This window comes from Lates calcarifer, linkage group LG15 (genome assembly GCF_001640805.2).
Source record: "Lates calcarifer isolate ASB-BC8 linkage group LG15, TLL_Latcal_v3, whole genome shotgun sequence".
In the NCBI taxonomy this organism is placed as follows: Eukaryota; Metazoa; Chordata; class Actinopteri; family Centropomidae; genus Lates; species Lates calcarifer.
This window is the reverse complement of record NC_066847.1, coordinates 20,216,547-20,231,019: the sequence shown is the minus strand read 5'-3', so window position 1 is coordinate 20,231,019 and position 14,473 is coordinate 20,216,547. Positions and strand designations below refer to the sequence as shown.

At 40.5% G+C, this 14,473-nt stretch overlaps 1 protein-coding gene across 14 annotated transcripts in view; it reads left to right on the top strand.

The window, feature by feature from the left end:
- The window catches only part of LOC108892381 (protein tyrosine phosphatase receptor type D), a 344,319-nt gene that overhangs the window by 303,444 nt on the left and 26,402 nt on the right, over window positions 1–14,473 (top strand). For 6 of the 14 annotated variants that reach the window (XM_051076293.1, XM_051076296.1, XM_051076298.1 and 3 more), the window contains 14 exons: window positions 460–729; window positions 1,908–2,489; window positions 2,966–3,111; window positions 3,197–3,341; window positions 5,034–5,339; window positions 6,215–6,408; window positions 6,817–6,843; window positions 7,319–7,436; window positions 7,899–8,486; window positions 8,927–9,027; window positions 9,170–9,426; window positions 10,516–10,609; window positions 12,572–12,781; window positions 13,729–13,889. In XM_051076293.1, the coding sequence (XP_050932250.1) occupies window positions 460–729; window positions 1,908–2,489; window positions 2,966–3,111; window positions 3,197–3,341; window positions 5,034–5,339; window positions 6,215–6,408; window positions 6,817–6,843; window positions 7,319–7,436; window positions 7,899–8,486; window positions 8,927–9,027; window positions 9,170–9,426; window positions 10,516–10,609; window positions 12,572–12,781; window positions 13,729–13,889 (3,199 nt within the window). The remainder of the gene's footprint in view (window positions 1–459; window positions 730–1,907; window positions 2,490–2,965; window positions 3,112–3,196; window positions 3,342–5,033; window positions 5,340–6,214; window positions 6,409–6,816; window positions 6,844–7,318; window positions 7,437–7,898; window positions 8,487–8,926; window positions 9,028–9,169; window positions 9,427–10,515; window positions 10,610–12,571; window positions 12,782–13,728; window positions 13,890–14,473) is intronic. The other 8 variants (XM_051076295.1, XM_051076297.1, XM_051076299.1 and 5 more) reach the window with 2 other exon arrangements.

Sequence of the window (14,473 nt, the reverse complement as noted above, 5' to 3'; positions counted from 1 at the left end):
TGTTTGTGTGATGTGAGAATGTGATGTGGCACATTATCTCACATCAGCTGGAAGTGTGCAGCCTAAAAGTTGTTTCTTTGTATACAACTGTGGAGTGCTGTCGACTCTCCAGCACTTTGTGCAGTTCTGTTTATCTGTACTGATGGTGATACAGTATTTTGTGCATGGTGCTTGTGTTGGTGTTAACCCATTCACCATTGAAATCTCTAAGTTTTGGATCAAATGTGTTAAAATGTGTTCATTCAAAACGTTCATCAAACGATCATAAATTATCTATCTTGAAACATTTCATTTTAATGCTACAATTAAATATCAATATATTATTAAAATAGAAGCATAAATGTTCAATCAGTCTGTCTTCATGGCAATGTTTGAGGAGAGTACAGAACATTTCTCTTTAAAGGTATTCAGTTGTTCCATTTCTTGCTTGTTTTTCACACTATGTTACGTCTTTTTCAGTGCGTCGGGTGCCACCACGATTCTCCATTCCACCTACAGACAATGAGATCATGCCAGGCGGCAGTGTTAATATCACATGTGTGGCAGTGGGCTCGCCCATGCCATATGTCAAGTGGATGCTGGGTGCTGAAGACCTCACACCAGAGGACGACATGCCTATTGGACGAAACGTCTTGGAGCTTACAGACGTCCGGCAGTCGGCCAACTACACCTGTGTGGCCATGTCAACTCTGGGGGTGATAGAGGCTGTGGCACAGATAACAGTCAAAGGTAGGGCTGCTTCTTATTCTCCTTGTTTATACAGTAATTAAAGGCTGAAATCTCATGCTCCTGTAATAGATATACAAGCCAGACTTCATATTTGCTCACTTACAACAGTTTTCTCAGTATCTATATATTTATATAGTATTTTGCATGTAGTTAAAAATACAGTACTTCAATTTTCTAGTTTATGTTGAGGGTAAACTATCCAAGTAGAGCCTACTGTCAGTGCTTTAAAGAAAGTTATTTACCTCTCTCTGCCATGATAAGTCATCTGTAGAGGATTCCTTGAAGCTTTAGACAAGCCCTGGCACCAGCCTCAGTGCATTAGATGCCAGATTGAGAATATAGTGAAATGCTTATCTCTCAGCTGGAGAGCAACAGAGCCACAAGCTCACCATTTCTGTTAGCGAGAGGTAGGGAGGAGGGGGCGTGAGAGGAGAGGGGGGTGTGAAACGTAGTGAGTATTGTTTGGTGTCCTCTGTGGGCATGGTACTTATCTGAGTGTAATCATATCTACACTGCAGCGTACCAGAAAGATATCCCAGACTGGTGTCGCTGTGTTCACGTGCACACAAGGGACAGACTCACGTACACACACACTTAGCTTTGTTTTTCCTAGACATATCACAGAGATATTAGTCACAATATAACAGTCTGGCAGCAAGCTCCCCCAGAAGCATACTTCAGATGGCATATAAAGACAATCTATTGCCCTGATATCTTTTGCCATGTGCCACGGTGTGGGGGAATTAAAGCAATAAATTTATCTGTTAAATTATTAAAGTGATAAACATTGGGAAATCTGAAATTAACGACAACAGCATTCCCAGATGCTGAACGTGGGGTGTCCAAGTCTTTAATCTCACAAATTAGTTCATATGCAACTTTTTTTTTTTTTTAACAAATGTAAACTAGGTATGAGAAATAATAATACGATTATCCACCTACCTAACAGAAAGCAAATAAACATATGAGTCTCTCATGACTCCAGATATTCAGTATATCATCAGTATCAAATGCAGCAGGCTGGTAAATGAAAGTAATCAATATTATTCAACCATCAACAAATTAAAATAAAGTCTCTATGGGCGATAACATAAATTACTCTACAGAAGTATAACTTTGCAATGTTTGCTGTATAATTTGCATTGGTATTAATATTTATGTAATAATTATCATCACAGCATTGCCCAAGGCTCCTGGCATTCCTGTGGTGACAGAGCGCACAGCCACCAGCATAACACTGACTTGGGACTCTGGCAATCCTGAGCCAGTGTCCTACTACATCATCCAGCACAAGTCCAAATACTCAGATGACTCATACAAGGAGATCGACGGTGTGGCCACCACTCGGTACAGCGTGGGGGGCCTCAGCCCATACTCGGACTACGAGTTTCGGGTGGTGGCTGTGAACAACATTGGCCGAGGGCCACACAGCGAGAGCATTGAGGCCAAAACAGCTGAGCAGGCCCCCAGTACGGCACCAAGGCAGGTCAGAGGTCACATGCTGAGCACCACCACGGCTGTCATCCACTGGGATGAACCAGAGGAGGCGAACGGGCAGATCATGGGCTACCGAGTCTACTACACCATGGATTCCACCCAGTATGTCAACCTCTGGGAAAAGCAGATTGTCCGAGGGTCGAATTTTGTCACCATCCAGGGCCTCATCCCCAATAAGACCTACTACATCAAGGTGCTGGCCTATACCTCAGTTGGTGATGGACCACTTTCTCCAGACCTTCAAATCATTGCTAAGACAGGAGGTGAGAATGCTTTGTATTCATTGTACGAGAACCAAAAAAATACTAAATGAACAAATTCAAAGTTTGAAAAATGTTCTTACTCCACAATTAAACTTGGAGTGTCACAAACATTTTTGCAGCACGATTTTTTAGTCACTGATCCTCATTAGTGGGTTACTTTTGTTAACCAGAGCTGTAAACACGCAAACATCTTCTGGCTGTCAACACTTCAACTGCTTTCTCTTTTATGAGAATAGCTAACTAAGAACAAGAAATTCAAGTCTTGTTGTTTACTTCTCATGAAAAAGTTGGATATTTTTTTGGTATGAAGTAGCCATGTGTCTGCACTGTACTAATTAGGCTGGAATGACTGCATCCTCTGAAATACAATGTGGCTCTTGTGGCAATAACTCTCACCACAAAGTGTATGACTGTAATTATAATGAACAGTGCAAGATGGGTAGAGTAACGAATTCATCTCTTCACTCTGATTCAAGTTCCCTCCCAACCAACTGACTTCAAGGGAGAAGCCAAATCAGAAACAAGCATTCTACTTTCATGGATCGCCCCAGCACAGACTGGACAGGAAAATCAGATCACAGGATATGAACTGATGTATAGGAAGAGGGATGACAAAGAGGAGGTAATTATTGTCTGACTTGACGATTCTGGCAACACTTAAGTCTATTAAAAGTCTGTAATAACAATACAAAATACTTTTTTCACAGAAACGTATCAGTTTTGAGCCGACAACAACATACCTACTGAAGGACTTGAAGCCCTTCACTACTTATACTTTCCGTCTGGCTGCCCGTAGTAAACATGGAGTCGGAGCTTACACCAATGAGATCTCTGCAGAAACCCCACAGACACGTAGGTCTTCTTCCTTATCTGACAGAGTTCACACTGTTTGGGAAGGAACACATTTTCAAATGCATTCCAATTTTTTCTGCAAAATCCAGAAAGTGACAGAAATGTCAGGAAAGTCCTGAACACAGATAGAATAATTTTCTTTAAAGGGTTGATGCATTTGAAAATAGCAAAGCAAAACATTTGAAATAGTAAATAAGTGTTATGAAGTCTACCTGACCATGCAGTATTCACTTTGAAAAGGTTGCATGGACAGTGTACCCAGGCTTTCTTGTGAAGTCAGGAGACAAGGTGATAAAAAGTATCCCTCTCCACCTTTGTTGTGCAAAAACACTCTTGACTTAAATGAATGATAAAGCATTGAATTATTTATATGAATGCCCACATATGCATTACCCAACAGTTTTTTGTGAAATGGCATGGTTGGCCTTTAGGAAACCTTGTCTCTTGACATTGCATGTTGGCCAAAAGTAAGAGAATAGAGAAGTTTTGAGACTGAGCTTTCTATGTAACTTCACTGCTAAAAAAAAAAAAAAAAACTACATCTCTGGACGTCAAAGGGACATTCCCACTGATGTTCACACTCAATTCAATTTAGAATCAAGAAAGTCATGGAGTAACAACATCATAGAAAGCTCAAAGCAAGTATTGTCTCTGTAGTTAGGGACATTTCTACCCAAAAGACCTCAGATTTATGATACAGGTCGAAACTGAAAAATGAGATTGTGTTGTTTATTGCAAAATTAAACTAAATCCAGTGCAGTTCCCTTTCATTCATTTTGATTACCCATCAGATAAATACCGTCATGGCAAACACTAAATAAAAAAACACCCCACCATTGTGTTTGACTTTGCCCATCTTAACATAAATCTGAGGTCTGTGAAAGACAAGGGCAGAGATCAGGTGGGTATATAAGCTCTGAAGTTCAAACTCTGCCCAGATGTATGTTCTGAGGTAAATGATGAACTTAATTAAAAAGTGCATGCCAATGTTATCAGACTCTAATGAATCAGTCATGTCTCCTTGGGAAGTTCTCTGTTGTACAATCAGGCTTTTACCACAAACCAACAGGCTTCGGAAAGGTTGGTGACAAAAACAACATTTTTCTATTTTAAACTAGTTAAAGCATCAACCTTTATGTTTTTGGATTGATGGTAACTGCTTGCCAAATTTGTCTTAGTTATTACTACATTTCTTTTGGAATGGTTTATCTTAAACTACTTTGAAATCTGTTTAGGGTTTCATTTAGAATTAAATCTATGAAATAATATATTAGGATATATGATTTTTTTGTTTCCCTTTGTTTTTATATATTATTTTTTTCATGACAAAGGTAGGTTACATATGGTAAAGCTGTCCTTTTTTCCAATCAACACCTTCCATTCATCATCAGTGTGTACACAATTGCATTAGTCTTTGACTTTTGTTTTGTGTTTATTTGTGATGTTTCATTGATTTTAAATATGTTTTATTTATCCACAAGTCCTTGTGCCTTTTCCTCATTTTGTGTCATTTTATTTTCCTCTTCTTTTTTCCTTTGTTTGGTCAATTCTACCATCATCACCCCAATCAAAACAAAAACTGAAACTCCTTTAAAACAAATAATCAACTCAATGAACGGCCTGACCAAACAAAAACAAAAAATAAATAAATAAAATACCTGCACCTGCTCCAAAATCCAACCCACCAACCAGAACCCTCGGGCCCACCTCAGGAAGTCAAGTGCCACAGCCCCAGCTCCACCAGCATCCTGGTAAGTTGGCGGCCACCCCCAGTGGAATTACAAAATGGAATCATAACACAATACACCATCCAATATGCTGCGACTGAAGGGGAGGATACCACTACTCATCAAATCTCCAGCATCCCTCCGGAAAGCTCCCAGTACCTTTTGGAAAACTTGGAAAAATGGACAGAGTACCGTGTGACGGTCATTGCTCATACAGATGTCGGAGCAGGACCAGAAAGTCTGCCACAGCTCATCCGCACTGAGGAGGATGGTATGTGTTTGCTAAAACAAAGCCCCCAGCTGCAAATCCAGTCTACCCCTCTTAACCTACCCCATCAAATACTAACAACCTCGCCTGTATCTACAATTCCCTCTTCTTTTCTACCCTTCTCTGCCTGCTTCTAATATGACTGTCGCCACTTGATACTTTCAGCCTCGTTTTGGACTGTGCACTTTTTTACCCAAACAAACTGTGACTCACTTTGCAAAAGCACCTTTTTTTGGCTTTTTTTCCCCCCGTGCAGCTCAATTTCAACACATGGTATGGCATTTTCAACTGCTGGCCTCCAACTTCCAGTCCCAACTGTCATTTTTGAGACTTTGAAATATTCTCTGCAGTGTTTTTGAATGGCAGCATTTTTATATAACTCACTTTTTTAGGAACTTGTCAAAAGGACAAGCTCTGGACAGTGGGAATAACAAAGGTGGAAGAATTTTTTGAAGGCCATTTTTTAATTTTTTTTTCTCCCCTCATGTAAAGAATCATTTTTTATTTATTTTTCCCTGCTCCATAGCCAAAATTCTTGTAGTGCTTCAAGCATTTCAATCACTTGAAGCCCCCCTTTGGCTCCACTTTTCTATTTTGGCAAAACACATTTTTATTCCATGTTTTTAAAATCCACTCTACCCATTTTTAATGTTTAAAGATTAGGTCAGTTGTCAGACCTGTTTTTGCTGTTGTTTTTTTCCCCTTACCATTGTTGAAATATTGATGTCATGCAGAGCTTGTTGCAGTTTGCTGCACTTTTGTGATTTTTTTGTCACTGCAGCATTTTGCGCTACAACTTTGGGCAAGATTTAAAAAGAGGGTGGAGGGGTTCTCTATAATTTTGACCTTTTTTTTTCTATCCCATGGTGTTCCTCCAGTTCCTAGTGGGCCACCTCGTAAAGTTGAGGTGGAGGCTGTCAACTCCTCATCAATTAAAGTGATCTGGCGCTCACCGATGCCCACCAAGCAGCACGGTCAGATCCGAGGGTACCAGGTGCACTATGTCAGGATGGTTAATGGGGAGCCCACAGGACAGCCAGTCATCAAGGACATCCTGATTGATGATGCCCAGGTACAACACCCTCCCCAGCCAACCATTTCTTCCCTCAGACACATAGTATCACTTTCTTTCTAGCACCCCTACACTAAATGCACTATAGCAATGTTTTTCATTTGGAGTGGGGAAAAAAGCTAAGTTTCATCATGTCATTTCAGTGATTGAACTAAGTAAAAATAGTGGCTATTTAACTGTTTTGTCACAAGACATATTTCTACTGGATGCAGAAATCAGATGTATATTTATCTGCACAAGTTTATATATGATTATTGCTACTTTTCCTACAACTGTTTTTATCAACCAACAAATTTACTTGGTGGTTGCAGACAAACTGTGTGTGTATATTTTTTCACCAGTGATTAGTGTCTGTACCTGGCCTTATTTCTTGTCTCTTTTCTCTCCACACTCTGATACCATAATCAGTGGGAATATGATGATTCAACTGAACATGTGAGTAGCTAAACTTGACAAAATTCCAATCTTATTTTCCTCTGCATGAAAGGCATGTGTCTTCTGTGCAACAGGAGTTTATGGTCTGATTTTTAACAACACCTTGTGATCTATTTCACCCTCTTTAGACATTTACCTTAAAACTGCCATTAGAACTCAGTGACAAAATTTTGTTCAGAATAAATTCAGATTAACCTCACCAAACAGCATGCACTGACCTTAAAGGTCTGAATTCTATTACTGTTTATTGATTATCTTATTATATAGAGAAGCAAAGTTACCAAGTTATTTATTAACTAAAGCTTATCAACACTATCCTTGTTCACTGCAGTATGCCTCAATTTTAAGTATATGCTGAGAGAATGTGTCCTTCGTGATGATTATGCTGACATCACATCCCACTTGTATCTCTGTTTGCTCGTATCTGCAAATCAGCAAGCGAGTGTCCTACAACTTAAGTCCTGCATCTTTACAGGAAATGGTCATCACAGAGCTGCAGGCTGAGACCACGTATTCAGTTACCGTGGCAGCCTACACGACAAAGGGTGACGGTGCACGCAGCAAGCCAAAGCTGATCACCACCACTGGCGCAGGTAATGTAACATCGCTGCTGACAAATCTCCTGTTTTTCTCTGCTAATATATTATATGTACATGTAAGGCTGAATTTCTGCTTTGTAAAGCAGTGAAACTACATCTAATGAGGGAAAAAAAAAAGCACTAGGCAAATATTCTCGTCAGTGAGCGTGAAAAGTGTGAAAGCAGCTAATTGGTGTCTCAACTCTTACCCACTGGTATGACACCACAATGCTGAAGGCACTTTTAAAGTAATGGAAAATGCAGAGAGAGTGAAAGAAAGACCAGAAAAAAGACAGTCCTGTTCAGCTCTTTTAATTACGTCTTCTCATAGCATTAGGCCACAGTAAAAGGCACACACAGATAAAAAGACAGAAATTAGATTGACTGATACTAAATGCCTGCCTATATAATATTTTAAGATGGAAAAATGCTTATCAATATCCATAACACATTGTCCCTTTCTCCATTGGTGCTTAGTTCCTGATAAACCTCGGCTAATGGTCAGCACAACCAACATGGGCACGGCTCTCCTCCAGTGGCATCCCCCAGTATTAACCCATGGGCCCCTACAAGGCTATCGCCTCCGTTTTGGCCGCAAAGATGTGGATCCACTGACTGTCATTGAGTTCCCTGAGCGAGAGAACCACTACACTACCAAAGAGATCCATAAGGGAGCCTCATATACTTTCCGCCTCTCTGCACGCAACAAGGTGGGCTTTGGCGAAGAGACAGTCAAAGAAGTCACCACAAATGAGGATGTTCCAAGTGGCTACCCTCAGAGCATTACAGCAGAGGGTGCCACCACCTCCACCATTCAGGTTAGCTGGCAACCTGTTTTGCTGGCAGAGCGAAATGGCCAAATAGTAAAATACGCTTTGCAGTATAAGGACATCAACAGCCCACGCAGCCCCTCAGAACTCTTCATCACTGCCCCGGAATCAACAGTCATCCTGGATGGCCTTAAGGCAGATACCACTTATGATATTAAAATGTGTGCCTTCACCAGCAAGGGCTCTGGTCCCTATAGCCCAAGTGTCCAATTCAGGACACAGCCTTTGGATCAAGGTAGGACCAGTCCCTGAACCTTTTTAGCCCTTTCCTTTTTTAAAATCAACCTTTCCCTGCGCAGACCTTTCCAACCACAACAGCTTCCTCAGAAAGCCTCAAATGGCAGAAGTTGAGAAAATATGGAATCAACTAGAGGACTCTGGTATTTACATGTTGTCCTACCCTTAGTCTCCATAATCTAATCATGAGTTAAGAAACTCACATGGAGTAAGTATGTATGTCTCTTTGTGTCTTGTCAGTCAAGCAAAGCTCAGTCATTAACTTAACAGTTGGTGTTGGTAAGAAGGTAAGAGGACAGTGTTGAGTTCAGTGTAGTACTGATTTCAGTCTGGTTTTGAAGGAGACATCCTCAGGTAAGCACTGGTATGGGACCATTGGTGTAGACAGATTATAAGGGATGTTTTGTGTCTAAATCACCTGCTCCCCCTTTCTTTTAGCAGTGTTTGCAAAAAATTTTCACGTGAAAGCTGCCATGAAGACCTCAGTGTTGCTGACCTGGGAAATCCCAGACACCTACAACCCAGCCCAACCTTTCACTGTGAGCACTGTCTAGATAAATATAACATTTTCATATACATTGAGGTTCCCTTCACATTACTGTGACATGAAAAAAATATTCAGCTAACAACAACTACCCAGACTCCAATTTGTACATGAAACATCAACTCATTTGCATACAGATCCTCTACGATAATGGCCAGAGCGTGGAGGTGGATGGGAAGCTAACACAAAAGCTAATCACAGGTCTTCAACCTGAGACACAGTACTCCTTCCTCCTGACCAACCGTGGCAACAGTGCCGGAGGTCTGCAGCACCGTGTGTCCACCATGACGGCCCCAGACATCCTTCGCACCAAACCATACCTGATTGGCAAGACCAACTCAGATGGTATGGTAACTGTGGAGCTACCATCAGTGCAAACATCTGAGAGAGTAAGGTGAGTGTCGAAGATCAAACTAAAGGTAATTTTCAATTGCTTGCAATTAGTGCTGCCCTGTAAACATTGATGACTGAAATCATATTATGCAATTTCATTGCATAATATGATTTGACTGTAAAGATATCACTACTGTGCGATGGAACTTTCTAATTCTTTGCCTTTATCCTAATTTTATAAATTTTATTAATATTACTAATTACTTTTTTTAACTGATGGATTGTGGATGGAAATAAACAAGTTAACTTGATAGCTGACCTTGTCAGGGATAATTCTTCCAAAACAGTCATTTATATTCATCCTACATTTCAGTGTAATATCCACTTCACCTCAGTCATTACACACTGAAGCAGCCCAGCTCATTTAAGCACAGTCCACTAAGCCCTATAAAGTCTCTCATAGCCTTTCAACAAAGCCCAGGGTTGTCAGAAGGCCAAGGAGCACATCCGATTGTAGACGGACGCTTCAAACCCATCTTGGGTTTTTTGATCTTGCTGGATGCACTTGGCCCACTGTCTCCCATGCCAGAGCTTAAGCTAATTAGTTTCCCATTAGCCTGCCACACTGCCTTCCTGGCTAACGCTAGCCAGTTCAGTGCCCAACCAGGAAGCCCAACTCTGGCAGCAGCTGTTATCTCTCTTGCCACCCTGATGAAAGGATGAAAATCTCTCTAATTCTGTATCTTTCTGCGCTCACAGAGGTCTCCTAATTAACCCACAGGGGGCCCCAGTGAGGTGTAACAAAATAAGCTTAAACTTTACAGAAAACATGAAGAAAATGGCCCCAAACAGGTGATAAAAAATCACAGAACATGCTAATGCCATGATTGTGTGTCTTTTTTCATTGGTCTCTGGTGAACAGACTTCTCTCTCTAATACAAGCAGACGTGGTGGGCACTGTGCAATGCTGGTTTTTGCTGCTATCATATAGGGTTTTGTTAGTCCAGTAAACATTAACTTTGACTTGCAAAGTCACTGCAAATACCAACTTGCAAATACAGCTGGTGAACTTGTGTCTTTTGGAAAGTGGCAGTGATATTCAACCTTGTCTAGAATGTTAATATGCTGTACTTTACATTTTATTTTGCAGGGGCTATTACATTGTGGTTGTACCTCTGAAGAAGCAGCGTACTGGCAAATTTTTCAAACCCTGGGACAATCCGGATGAGATGAATTTGGAGGAGGTATGTTTAAAGGATGAGGTAGTTATGATGGCTCAGGTTACCAAGAAAGAATAAAATATGCCATGTAAAATTCCAGTCATTTCTCTATAACCAGTTATTGTACCCAGCTTCTTAACAGCATACCTGTGTTCCCATATCACACATTTCTTTTCTCAAAACTGGAAAAAATAGGTTGAGGCAGCTAAGAGGGCAGGAGGAACAGGAGATGAGTCTCACTGATTGACGCAAATAGCTGCAGAGAGCACTGTTCATATGGAAATGAGAACATGAAGTAGCCATCAAGTGCACTGCAAACTCAACCCCCATCCCCACCTCCTCCTCCTCCTCTTTGTGTCTGTGGTAATTACCTGAAGAGCTGCATCAGGCCTTCATGTCTCTTCTCATTCCAAGCAAAGCTAGGCTACTGCGTATGCACAAAACACTTGACAACTTTTATATTAAGCCAGTTGAGACAATTCAGGAGTTTCTGTGCATTGCTTGCATGATTAAATGTGCAAGAAAACTAAAGTTTCTATCACTGTGTTTTGTAAGCTGTGATTACATTTAAGGTATTCCTTTAGATGCTGTGTCAGATGTTGAAAGCTTAAGGTTCTACACATTCCTGTGCAGCAGTCCCTTTCCAAGAAATGTATAGAGAATGGAAACTTCTTGAACTTGAAAGTTATTCCCCTTCAGGTTACAACAATTTGAAATTCTGGCAGGGATTCTTATTTGTAAATCAAAACCTGTGGCAAATTGTAACTTATTTTGAAATGTTTAAAATATTTATTTCTGTAGTACAAACATCACAATATATCACATGTCTGGGATACTAAAGGAAAACACACTATGTCTCATCTGCCATTGGCTTTACAGCTCATGCCTACAGGCCCATGTCTGCAGCCTTGACCGATTGCCCAGAAGTTGCCCCTCTGTCAGAATTTATTTGTTTGTCAATATTGGCACTCACCTTTTCACAACTTTTCCCAAGGGCAGCTAGATTTTGCCGTGTTGACAGGAGAGATGATTGAAGACATTATCGGGCAGCACCAATAGCCCAGCAGCCAAAACAGAGCACACACAAGACCGCACACACTCTAATGTGAATGACAGGAGCACACAGCGTGCATGCACATGCACACACACTCATTCATGCACACAAGTCAGAGATAGAAAATCAGATGCCCCAACAACTAGCCAGGCTTGATTAGCATAATTATGATCCACACTTTGTACTGGAAGTTTAAAGTGAAATGATAGAGTTGTATGAAGGACACAGGTAATGTGTCTCTTTCAGCCTATTAGTATTATTATCATTATAGCCGGGGGAGCAAAGGTGTTATTTTTAGCTCTAAAATTAATTACAATAGTGGTGTGATATGTGCAAATTCTCTTTTCAAACTACCATTCAGTTGTCCAATTTTTTGAGTAATACCTGCCAATAACAAGCTGGTATTTTCATTTTGAAGATATTATTTGTTATTCTTGGGAAAATGTAGTTTGAAGCAATTTGTTGACATGATATGCAATGTGATTTACACTCTGCAAATTTATTAGAAAATACACAATGGTACACTGTTAATCAAATCAAACAAAAATTATCCTCAAATTCTATTTGTCTACATGCTTAAGCAAAAATGTTTCTGATTGTATCAACAAGAAAAAATAATTGAGCTATGTAAGTTTTAAATGAATTTAGTCTTTTTTTTACTGTTTGAAGCTGTTGGATAATCCTCAACTGTTTTATATGCTGGAAAGCCACACAATCTTTTAATCTTGCAATCTTTTGTGGTCCAAAAACAGATGAAATAAGTCATTGATCTTTTCTGTAATGTTCTGCTTTTTGCAATCAGCATTTCAGCTCAGCAATCAGAAAAAAAAGTCTACATAGACAGATTTGGTTTGCGTGAATGTGTTTTCATGTGTGTGCTGGAACGTGTCCTTATGTGTTATCAACTGTCGGGTTCTCACTTCTCACTGTAGCTGCTGAAGGAGATAAACCGAACTAGCAGAGGCCTTCGGCTCCGGAGGCAGGCAGAACCCAAAGCCTATATCGCTGCCTACTTCAAAGACCTGCCTAAAGAGTTCACCCTGGGAGATGGCAAGATCTACGGAGACTTTGAAAACAAGCAACTTCAGAGTGGCCAGGAGTATATCTTCTTTGTCCTTGCTGTTCTGGAGATGTCTGAAAACGTAAGTCTGCTCTCTCTCACACACACATTTATTGTCTCAGTATTATTCGTCTGTCATATCCCTTGATAGTGATATAATTTTCTTTGTGCTAAAAACTGTACATGTTAATAGACATAGAGGGTTAAATCCACTACATCTTTGCAGTGGGTCAGAGTTTGCCTCTGGTCAGATGTGTTACTCTCAGCTCTTGTGAGGCTCTGACTTAAAAACTTAAAGCTGCAGCTGACCCTTGCTGCTTTAGGGAGAGAAACCCCTTAAGACCTTAGCTGATCGCAAGAATACCTCGATAACAGAGCTCCTCTTTAATTGCGTCCTACGTGCAGTCCACCTTATCTCCACTGCTGCAGCTAGTGTGTATGTGTGCATGTGTCTGTCTGGACAGAAGACCTGAAAGCCGCATGATTAGGCAGCTGCAGGCAAGATGATGGATTTGATGAGCTGCAGGGTCTATAGTGCTGCCTAACGCACTCTCCACTAACCCCGTATTCAGGTAGAGCAAAAACGATAATGATGGACGGAGGGAAATCTCTAATTTGCCCACTGAAGCATATATTTTCTTCCCACAAGACTGTTTTTTTTTTATCTTCTCTCAGAATGTGAAATAGTTCAATCAGGGTTCCTGCATAGGCAAGATATTAAAGATAATTTTGATTGGTCAAACTGCAGCTTAGCAGAAATAGCACAGCAAAACTTTGAATTAGCTTTTAGTTTGTATTGTTGGTCATGCTGTCTTTGTCAGAGTCTTGGGCAAATTAATTGTCTTGTGGTAATGTTTTGAATGTCCTAAATAAGACTGGATCTACTGGGTCTACCTCAATACTCACTTATGTAACTTATGTAACTTAAGGTTAAGATCAGTTTTGATATGTCTATTTTAGGCATGGTATGATATTGATGCAGATTTTAGGATAGAATATTAATCACTGATTTGCTTTTTCCTGGCTCAGATCATGTATGCCACCAGCCCCTACTCTGACCCCGTTGTTTCAGCCGACATTGACCCCCAGCCAATCATTGATGAAGAGGAAGGCCTCATCTGGGTAGTGGGCCCTGTGTTAGCAGTTGTCTTCATCATATGCATCGTCATTGCCATCCTCCTCTACAAGAGGTAAGGACATGAGAGGAAAAGCCATGCACAAGAGAGATTTTTTTTCCCACCTAGTCTAACAAATGCACAGGAATTCACCTCAGATGGGACAACTACTATGACACTATAATATTAAATACTGTACATAAAATACTGGCAGACTCTCACTCCAAGGAGATGGTGTAAGACATACCCTACACATACATTATTACTTATATATGTGCAAAATTCAAGTCAACATTTATGTATGACCATTCAATATTGAATGTTCATGAAACCAACACACAAGTCTTCAATTAACACATTCAAATGCAGATACTAAATGTAAGATTTTAACTTAAATCCTGAGGCGCATTGATCTTCAGACTATACATGACCCTCACTCTGACTAGCACAAACACACTCTAAATCTTGGATGACTAAATCCAGGCACACAGACTGTCAAGCCATCAAATGCAGCGCCCACAATCCTTCACACAGACATGTGCGTTGACTGAAAGTTAATCAGACACATCCATCTACCCCCTGCACGCACAAACACGCACTCACAAACACATGTAAAACTGCAGAAAACCACTTGCGGTTGTGCACTTTCACACTGAATC